This window comes from Anoplophora glabripennis, unplaced genomic scaffold (assembly GCF_000390285.2).
Source record: "Anoplophora glabripennis isolate ALB-LARVAE unplaced genomic scaffold, Agla_2.0 scaffold102, whole genome shotgun sequence".
In the NCBI taxonomy this organism is placed as follows: Eukaryota; Metazoa; Arthropoda; class Insecta; order Coleoptera; family Cerambycidae; genus Anoplophora; species Anoplophora glabripennis.
In genome coordinates, this window is record NW_019416316.1 from 133,573 (window position 1) to 143,303 (window position 9,731).

Consider the following 9,731-nt stretch of genomic DNA (forward strand, 5'->3'; position numbering starts at 1 on the left):
GGTGATAAATTTTATTGTGTAAGAATATAAAGAAGAGAAATCAAATGTAATATACCTATTAAATATGTATGTTAGACCTTTTGGTTGCATTAGAAAACTCAAAACCATACTTTCTATAAACAGTTATTTTTTCCATTACTTTGAGCATACAGCAATACAATACATGTAAAATCACACTAGTTGGCAAATTCATTTTCTTTACATCCCACTCTCTCATAGCCATCTTGATAAAAATAGTCGTCGATTTTTTTGTCTCGGATAATGTGAACTAAGATTGTAGCAAGAAACCAAAAGAAATATTCATTTTTTTATCAATTATTTTATTTATGACAAAGTTGGTTCTACGCAATATATTTTTATGATTGATATTTGTCATGTTCAAGTTAATACACCTTCCTAAGAATGGACTCGTTGTTTATAACTTTTGTCTTTGTAATTCTCAGTCATGACAGCCTTCTTGAAAATTGTTAGTGAAACGTTATATTTATTATTTATCTTGACACGAAACTAAGAATTGTTCTTCAAACTTCCAACTTTTTAAGAAAGTTTATATCTTAATTTTACCAAGGTAACCTTGTAGAAATTGACAGTCAAATTAAGGGAGACCCTTTATACTACATACTTTTAGATAATAATAAAAACTGTATGCAGCTCATGTATAATAAATAATAATAATTTTCTTTACTCTTATTATTAGTACTGTGGGATAAAATTCTTAGTCCTGAGACAAGTGTTACTTTATACCACGTTGTATAAATAGCTATTTTTGTGCGTTTTTTTCCAAACAAGCCGCTAATTTGCCTTATGTGCATAACCTATTTTTCTCACGTTTTATTTTCTTGTTTCAGGAACAAAGTCACAAATCTTACCGGCCCCTGTGTGTGCTCACGTTCCGCTGGAACTATTTGCTCTGGCAATTAGAGCCGATGGGCTATCATCTGGTGAACATGCTGCTCCACTCCGTTGTTTGTCTTATGTACTTCAGGTGTGTGTAATTTATATTTTCTTGCAATTTATCGGCGGTCCTATGATCGTTATTGATGTGGGACGAGCATGCAAAGCCTATCCCACATACTTTTTGTATACGAACAAAGTTATTACCTACAAAAAATATTCGTTATGGATAGTCTATCAAACGACTTTTATTTTAAAAAGCGTGACAAACAAAACCTTTGTTTTTTTTATAGAATATTCAGTTTATTATTTCACATTTGAATAGAATACTTTTTCAAACTTACAGCGAAATAAAGTTTGATGAGTTGTACGAAGTTTGTTTGTTTGTTTATTGAATTTTAAGAAAAATATTGCTATTAGGACATACCGGAATAATAATAGGGCCATCTCTTTCTTCATTGTAATCTTGAAAAAGTATTATGTTTAAATATAAATAATATACAGGATGATATACGTTTCGTTGGTCATTATTTTTAAAAACAGCGTTTACGAATTTTAACATTGACATAAAAACGTCTGGTTGACATCAGCAGCTTTTTTATTTAGCACATTTTCTAAATAATTTATATACTTTATTACCCAATTAATATAAATTATTAAATCAGAGCTGGGCAAAATATTTTCGAAATTTATTTAAAATAGAAAATATTTCTTTGGCACAGTATTTTAAATATAAATTACTGGGTATTAAAAATAGTATTTTAGTAGATTGAATATTGAATACATTGAAAATATTCATTAAAAGTATTTAAAATATTTTTGTGAAATATTAAATCTGAAACTCTTAAGATGTGACTTAAAAAATATATAGGGTGTTTGTAATTAAGTGCGAAATATTTTAGGGGGTGGTTGCCGAAGTTATTTTGTGAAAAAAGTTCACATAAACGTTCCGAGATACAGAGTGTTTCAATCTTATTTTTTTATTTATTTTTATTGATTATGTCAAAGAATTTTAAAGATATTGACTCGAAATTTGATGATTGCCTTTTATTTAGAAATATTCGAAAAAAAAGACGAACCAATTTCATTCAGAATTGATGGCGAATTTCTAAAAAAATATCAAAACGGGAAAAAGTCAATGGCGTACGATTTTTTTTATTAAAAAAATGGTTGTGGTATTCTCGCACGAACGCCACTGGTGCAGGTAGAAATATTCGGATCACCCCAAAAAATGCACATTTATCCCTCCAAACCGTTTTTCAAATTTGGAGTCAATATCTTTAAGACTGAAATAATTGACAAAAATAAATAAAAAATTAAAATTTAATTACTCTGTATCTCGGAAAGGGCGCATATTTCGACCTATGTTTATATGAACTTTTTTCACAAAATAACTTCAGCAATCATCGGAACGGGTACATTTTTAAACCTGTACTAGCATAAATCTCTTTTTTTTTTCACTTGTCTGTTCATTTCAGTGTGATCTCACAGATGTACTACGAATGGTCTGTTAACAAATATTTTACGAATTATGCATTATTATTAATATATTTTGTCATCATATGTTTGAGAGGTTAAGTATTTAAGGAAAACGTAAAGCAAATCTTGAATTAAATATTACAGAATGAGCCCATTGCCAATACCGCATAGACGCTGATGACCTATAAAGGCAAACTAATTAAATCCAGCCTGTTCTCCCCTTATCTGCGGTCTTAATTATGGTGGAAGGCATAGAAATTAATATATTGTATTTAATTAAAACAATACTTTCGCCAGCATATTCCGCGACTGTAGTTAGTAATTTAACAGAAACAGTTCCTTAAATTTAAAATCCCATAAATTAAAACATTCCGCTAATGTTTGCTTTCTGGGGAAAGCGCCCCGGTTATTGTGTTATAAATGTTTCATTTCCTTTCAGAAGCGAGACAAATAAACGCGTACATCCATTCCAAATGTTTATTTAATCCAACTGTAATAACGTTTGTTGATGTTGTAAGACGTGTTCAAATAGGTGCTCGTTTATAAAGGGTATAATATTTGCGGAGTGGAAAATGTAAATTTTCTGGAAGTATTTATTACCCTGATGCAGAGCGAACTAAACAGTTTAAAATGTTGTGTCTTTGATATCTCTGTTTGTTGTTTCTCTCAGTGTTTGGAGACTCAGTGTCTCTGTCAAAACAGACACATAGAAGAGAATTTAATTTTAAGAGGTTTGTAGTCAGTTAAAAGACAACAAGGAATGGGAATTTTCTTATTAAAATACTGTTTACCTTCTCAATTTTCAGAATCGATATGTATTGTATGAAGTGATGATTTATAGTTATTTTAGATAGTTGTGTTTTGGAAAAGATGCAGATAAACAACACAAAGGGTGTAAATGGCGGTTTTGTAGAACTGCTGCTTTTCGTTCTAATAAGAAAAAATGAACCAACATGGTAGAAGTAATTTATGTGATCAACCATGAGTGAACACAAAAATAATACTTTTTAAAGTGACAAAAATGCAGGAGTCAAGTCCCACTTTTCCTTTTCACTTTAGTATTTGAAGTATTTAATCTAACCTGTTTGTATGGAATTGTATGCTAATAAATACTATTTATTAAAGCCGTTATCCTTTTAGGATGCATAGTTCGTCAACAAACTTTTGTGATAAATATATACTTTTTAATACAACTCTAAAGCTGTTTTAGCTGGAATTTTCTTGTTTGGTATTGTTTATTTGCTTATAATATATTCCATAAACACGTAAAAAATATCATACAGCGTGTTATTTTCTAGGGGTCCCACTCATTTGACCCCCCCCCCCTTCCCTTTAATTTTTATGTATGTACGCCAATGCTTATCTAATTTACATCATCCAGTACAACATGTCTGCTTTAAACTTACAGTAAGACTTGTCATTTCGAGAGAAATGTCACTCTCTTCTGTAGACGAAACTATATAATTGGACACTAAGATTCTGGTTGGTAGGTGATGTTCATCAATCAGTGTTTTCTAGTATTAATTAAATTTATTGTTTGCCATATATCTACTCTGCGCTCCGTAACTGACTTTTCTATGGTGTTATTATTCAAGTTATACTTATGCTCCTTTAACCCCATACACTTGCATACACGAAAGCCTTCGAGTAGATCGTTTTTGAAGTTTGTCTTGGGGTGTTACAAATACCAGTTATTATTGTGTCTCCTTAGCACTCACAATCAGTCTATTTTGTTAAAATATTATTGTACTCATATATAGAGCAGATAGATCTCCAAATTTTCCTCATTTTCTTTGTCCTTAAGTATGCTTTTGATGGCTCGTCCAATATTTCAGCTCCTTTATCTAAGAGCAGATCGTAGGTGCTGTGATTCGTCACCTAAGTGTTTCGGATCTCAGATGGCACGCCTTTGGTATACTAATTTGTTAATAATACCTAGAATCAGCATATCTATCCGCATGGGTAGACTTTCTGTATACACTATATTATATCTTATACCATGCCATCCAGTTTTTTCCTATAAAAACGATCTAGGAACGGCAGGGTAACATTTATTTCCTTTTCCGTGGTGTAGCTGATGATCTATTTGGATTCGCTTAATCTTGTTAATGAAATATCCAGTCTGTCTAATATGCCATTTAATATTTCCCACAAAATTTCATTTTGGACTACAGATGTTCCTGAAGTCCTTTTGTAGTTACTTGAGAAGAAGTCTAAACTGAAGCATTAACGCTGTATATTTTACATTTAAGTAAACAAAGATGTCTAGCAAATAAAAAGTCTCTAGCTAAAACAGTTTTTTGGAGCTATATTAGAGAACGTCGTAGTATACCTAAACTGATTCAAATTATCTTATCTTCAAAGTCTGCAGCAGGACGAACCTCATCGGAAGCTCCTGTATATCGTCAATCTCTATTTTTTTAAATTTCGTCCACCCTTTGCTATCCCAATTTAGTTTGCTTTAATATTATTTATAAAATTGCTGTTTCTGTAAATCTTTTATAAAATTGTGTAAAAGAGAGTTCTTAGACTGTATATATCTTTTAAATTCGTTTATTCCTTTTTACGTTATAAATTTGTAGAAGACAGCTTGCTGTGGTGTAACATACTGCCAAGCTCATAAACGTTTCATTATCCTGCTAGCCAATCACTTTGTTGTGTGTCAGCAATCCTTTGACGAAACATATTGTGAATTGAGCTGGAAGGACTAAACAGCTTTTCGTTTCGGTACCGAAAACAAACCTACACGTAAATTCACGCTGTCATAGCTAGATAACATCTATCGAACCTACCCAGTACAACAATAGGAACATAATTACTGTTTAAACACCCGTGAAATATTTTCTGTAGATAGAAATTAAGCATATCAAACATTTTATATTGTACATCATTTAAAAAACAATTATTTCTTTAAGCATTTAGTTGGTATCCTCTGGTTCTTAACTTTTCCTTTTTTTTTGGATTTGGGTTAGATCAGGAAATATAACAAAAAACAACTACCACACTTTATCGATGTTTCCTCGATTTTATTAAAATACAATAAATATAAGCAATGTAACATCTGTATTATACGGCAAATACAGGGTGTTAATGTACTTATGTCAAATATTTTTGCCACATCTCCATTATGTCAAAATACACGTACACGTGTTGAGTAAAATGTAATTTTAAAATCTGACTTACTTCAACATTGCAAGGAGCCACGTTTTGAGAAGTGCTGATTTTCATGGAAGATGTTCGATGTACCCACATTTGCTTGCACACAAGCTTCAGCGTGACGTATCCAATTCGCTCGCACGCGTTGCCACATTGCCACGTCCTCTCGATTCGTATTACAAACTTCGGTAATACGATGTCGCGAACTTCCGTGGAATACACAACATTTTTCACGTATCCCCACAAAAAGGAATTGAAAGGGGTGAGGTCGGGGACCAAATGTTCACTGAAAACTGTTGCTGAAAGGCACCGCGACGTATTTCCTGTGGATTTTCGATAGTCCAGTGAGTGTTGTAGACGTTACGTACAGCATTTCGACTGAAACATGCTTCATCTGTAACAAGTATTTGCGATGTAAATTGAGGATTTCTTGCATGTTCCTGAAGAAACCATTCGCAAAAACTTCGACGTAGTGGAAACCCTCAGGAGTAAGCGCTTGAACGCGTTGAACATGAAATATCCGCCACACAACAGGATGCGAAATATTTACTTGCTGTGCGATATTTCTGGTGGTACGATGCGGATCTTCTGCGACGAGATCTAAAATCATCTCCTCGACATTTAAGACTCTTAGTGGTCGCCCTGGGCCACCGTCGCGACCTCGGCGCGGTTGTATTTCACCGGTGTCCAAAACTCTTTGGGCTACAGCAACAAATGTTCGCGGTGCGGGGGCACGTCGTTCAAGATATCTTGCACGGTACACTTGACAAGCTCTGTGGCCATTTTCTTTTGCTTCGCCATAAATTATGACCATATCGTAATATCCGCGATGGCTAAATAATGCGCCATTTTCAAAAGAAAACTTGGAAATACGGCTGTTAAATGTACTCTTGAAAAACAGTACAGTAATCACTACAACAATGTATTACAAACTTACTTTCGAATGCAATCTGGGTTCATAAAAAACCTACAAACTCGTTAAAAGTGTTACAAAATTTTTTGTAATTACTCGCCGCAATAATGTATTTCAGCAGTTCCAAAACAATTTTTAGGTAGCTTTTTTCTCTATGACTTCCGGTACAAGTTTGTGACATCAGTTAACTCAGTTTTTGCTGCTTTTTCACCCCTTTAATTTTTGGACATAAGTTCATTAACACCCTGTATAACAAATTTGGAGTGTATAACATGTACACTGGTTTTTAAACTGCAGGCGACTTGAATGGACGTCCGAACACTCTCTATGCTGGCGCCGCAAAGATCTTGTAGCGAGGTCCGTGTCAAACAAGAAAATTTTTATCAAGAATAACGATTTTTCCGTGAAATGAAAAATAAACATGTTCCCTTCTGTCTTGTCTAATCGTAGACATACTGTATAAGTAGCAGCTTCTCGAACTCATTAATTTCGAATTCTTGTGGTTTTCTTAGTACTACCCCAATCTGTGAGGCTTATTGAATACACTCCTTTTGTGAAGGAGAAGAGAAAAGGATGAATTTCTTTAATAGACCCTAATAATAATTGACTTCCGTTATATCTGCCGATCCTTTTTGTAATATGAGGATGTTCTTTCAATTCAATTACCACTTCACTATTCGGCCATTTCCTCCATATTAGCTACACGGCTGATTGTTGAGTTAATTTCAGTGTTTGCCTTGATATAATTAGAATTCATTAATTTATTTGTCCTTTAGTAAGGCTAGCTCTAAGAGACTTCTTTTGCTATATTGCTCAGCGCACCTAAATAGTGAAAATATTAGTCTTCTATGGATATACATTGCAGTGAATATGGTCGTTACCTTTATTATCAAAAGTTGTAATAAACATCACTTAGTTGTTACTGGCACAAGCTTACATGGAGTCAGCCAAAGTTATTGAATATTTTAGTGATATTTTAACTTTTAACAAGGTTTTCCATAATAATATAAGAAAAATATTGAGGAATACTGATTTCTATTCTAAAGCTGACAGTGTAGGAAAGATATTCAAGCAAGGTCTCCTTGGTCGAATATATGTAGAATATATTATGGCAATTGAGTTATGGGGCAATTTGCATACTCGGGATATAGTTATAAGTATAGAGAATATGGCTCTACGGTCAACTCTCTTATGAAGGTGTGAAAAATTGGTAACAAAAAATGTTCATAACTATTTTAGACGATTAGGGTCGCAAGAAAACGTGAAAGGGCAACTACTTTCATAAATATTAGATAGATTCAATTGATCCGGACTTAACAAGCGCAGGTTATCCAATTAAGGGCTATACAATTGCCCTCATTCCGAGCAATTGCCTCTAAATCGTTTGTATGTGCCAAAACCGTAAGTGAAATTTATTTTACGAGAGTTCAGCTGCAGATTGAACGTCGCACAATTTTTGCATAGAAATTTAATATTCCTCGTTTCCATAATACGTCGAATAATGTTCAGCAAATGCATTTTCATCGCGGAAACTAACGGTACGCAGGAAGATTTTGTTTTAAATTTGACGTGTTGCATGATTATTTGTTCGGAATTTAATGTCATAAAATATCCAAGTTTTTGGAAAAAATACACCTACATCTACAGAAAAAAAGACAACAGTGGAATGCAAAAACGTACGAACTATTTTCTATAATCTCTATGTACCTATTTTGAAGACTACTGTAGACAGTGGCGTAGTATTTTTTTATGAAAAAATCTCTAAAAGTTTTGTGTCATGCTCTTTAAATCAGTGTATATGACGTTGTGATAAGAGATTGTTTAATAACAGCATATTAAATGTATTAGACTGCATAATTAAAATGTGTTCTCTTTGTTTAAATTGTTTGATACGCCTTGTTTTGATACAAAAATTACAGACATTAACACAAAAATTTTACAGCATTACTCACAAATGGCCTCAGTACCGCTGCGCGCGCATTTGGGCCTACAAAGTGCAATAGTAGGAGTTGAATGGTAGGTGCCGCTCGTGTCGCCGATGATGTCACTGCCGCTGCGCGCGCCTTTATGTCTGTGGAGTGGGATAGAGGGCGTAACTTCGGGTACGTCCTCGGCATCGCTTCGCACGTATCTATAGTAGGATCGTATACGATGCAAAGTAGAGCAAAAAATTGTCGGCCTTTTATCAAAGGAAAATCGTGTCATCATTTTTAGGAGGCGTAAGATAAATCATTTCAAATTTAAAATGAAATTCAATGTAAAATCTGAAATACCGCTGCATACGCACTGTGTTCTGGTAGTAGCTGTAGTCGCCCAGGTGCATCGAGTGTACGAACTGGTCGGTTATACGTCAAATACTAACCTGGCGAGCTTTGCCGTCAATTAGAGAGCGCTTCCAAAAAACAAGTAAACAACAGTGGCGCGTACAGAGGTAAAATGTAGTACATATGTGGAATTTAGGAAACAAATTGGATTTATAATAAATTACATTTAAAATAAATAGTTTATGAGAATAAAGGAATTTTTGTAGCAACAAGGGTGCCAGACCTGAACTGATCCCCTCGTCCCTTCATAATGTATAAAGAAATTATTCAATTTGTAAAACCCTTAAAAGCGTACTTCATTGGTTCCCTTGACAGGCAATGATTTATTACTTTGCATCGAAAATGATCGTACTATAGGCCTCCGCAGTGCAATAGTGGGAGATGCCGCTTGCGTTACCCATAACGCCACTATGCCGCGCGCGCTTCTGGACCTGTAGAGTGGGGGAGAGGATGTCGGTGGCCCAAGGTGCGCGCCTGCGCAATAGTATGAAGGGGTAGACTTACGTTCGTATGCGGTATCACAATTGCCGTTGCCAATACCTTTAAATTGTACAAGTCTGAAAACATACGATTCGTAGCTTCCTTAGATGCGAAAGGTAATTAATTCTGCAACCAGGTCAGAGCATAACAACCAGAAAAATTATCGTACAGAAGAAAAATGTGTTATTTGCTGTCGTGATATTTTTTTATATATAAAAAATCTAAGTACGTCTCCGCCACTGTCTGGGAAAAAAACATATTCTTCCAATAGATTGTTGTAACTAATTAATTAAACTAGTTATACTGAGTTTCATTTGGATCTCTTAATTCATTTATTTACTGTAATTATTTTTTAAATTTTACAGAAAGAACCTTATTATACTATTTTATCCGTAAATAAATATTATTATTATTTTATTATTATTATTATTATTATTATTATTATTATTATGCTAGTTTTTTTCTATATTATTATTATTATTATT

The 9,731-nt window shown here is 33.7% G+C and overlaps 1 protein-coding gene across 1 annotated transcript in view; it reads left to right on the top strand.

Moving 5' to 3' along the window:
- The first annotated feature begins 445 nt into the window (after window positions 1-445).
- LOC108904652 (transmembrane and TPR repeat-containing protein CG4050-like) overlaps window positions 446-9,731 on the top strand; it is a 168,852-nt gene continuing 159,566 nt past the window's right edge. Inside the window, exons 1-2 of the mRNA XM_018707286.1 lie at window positions 446-466; window positions 849-985. Of these exons, the coding sequence (XP_018562802.1) occupies window positions 446-466; window positions 849-985 (158 nt within the window). The remainder of the gene's footprint in view (window positions 467-848; window positions 986-9,731) is intronic.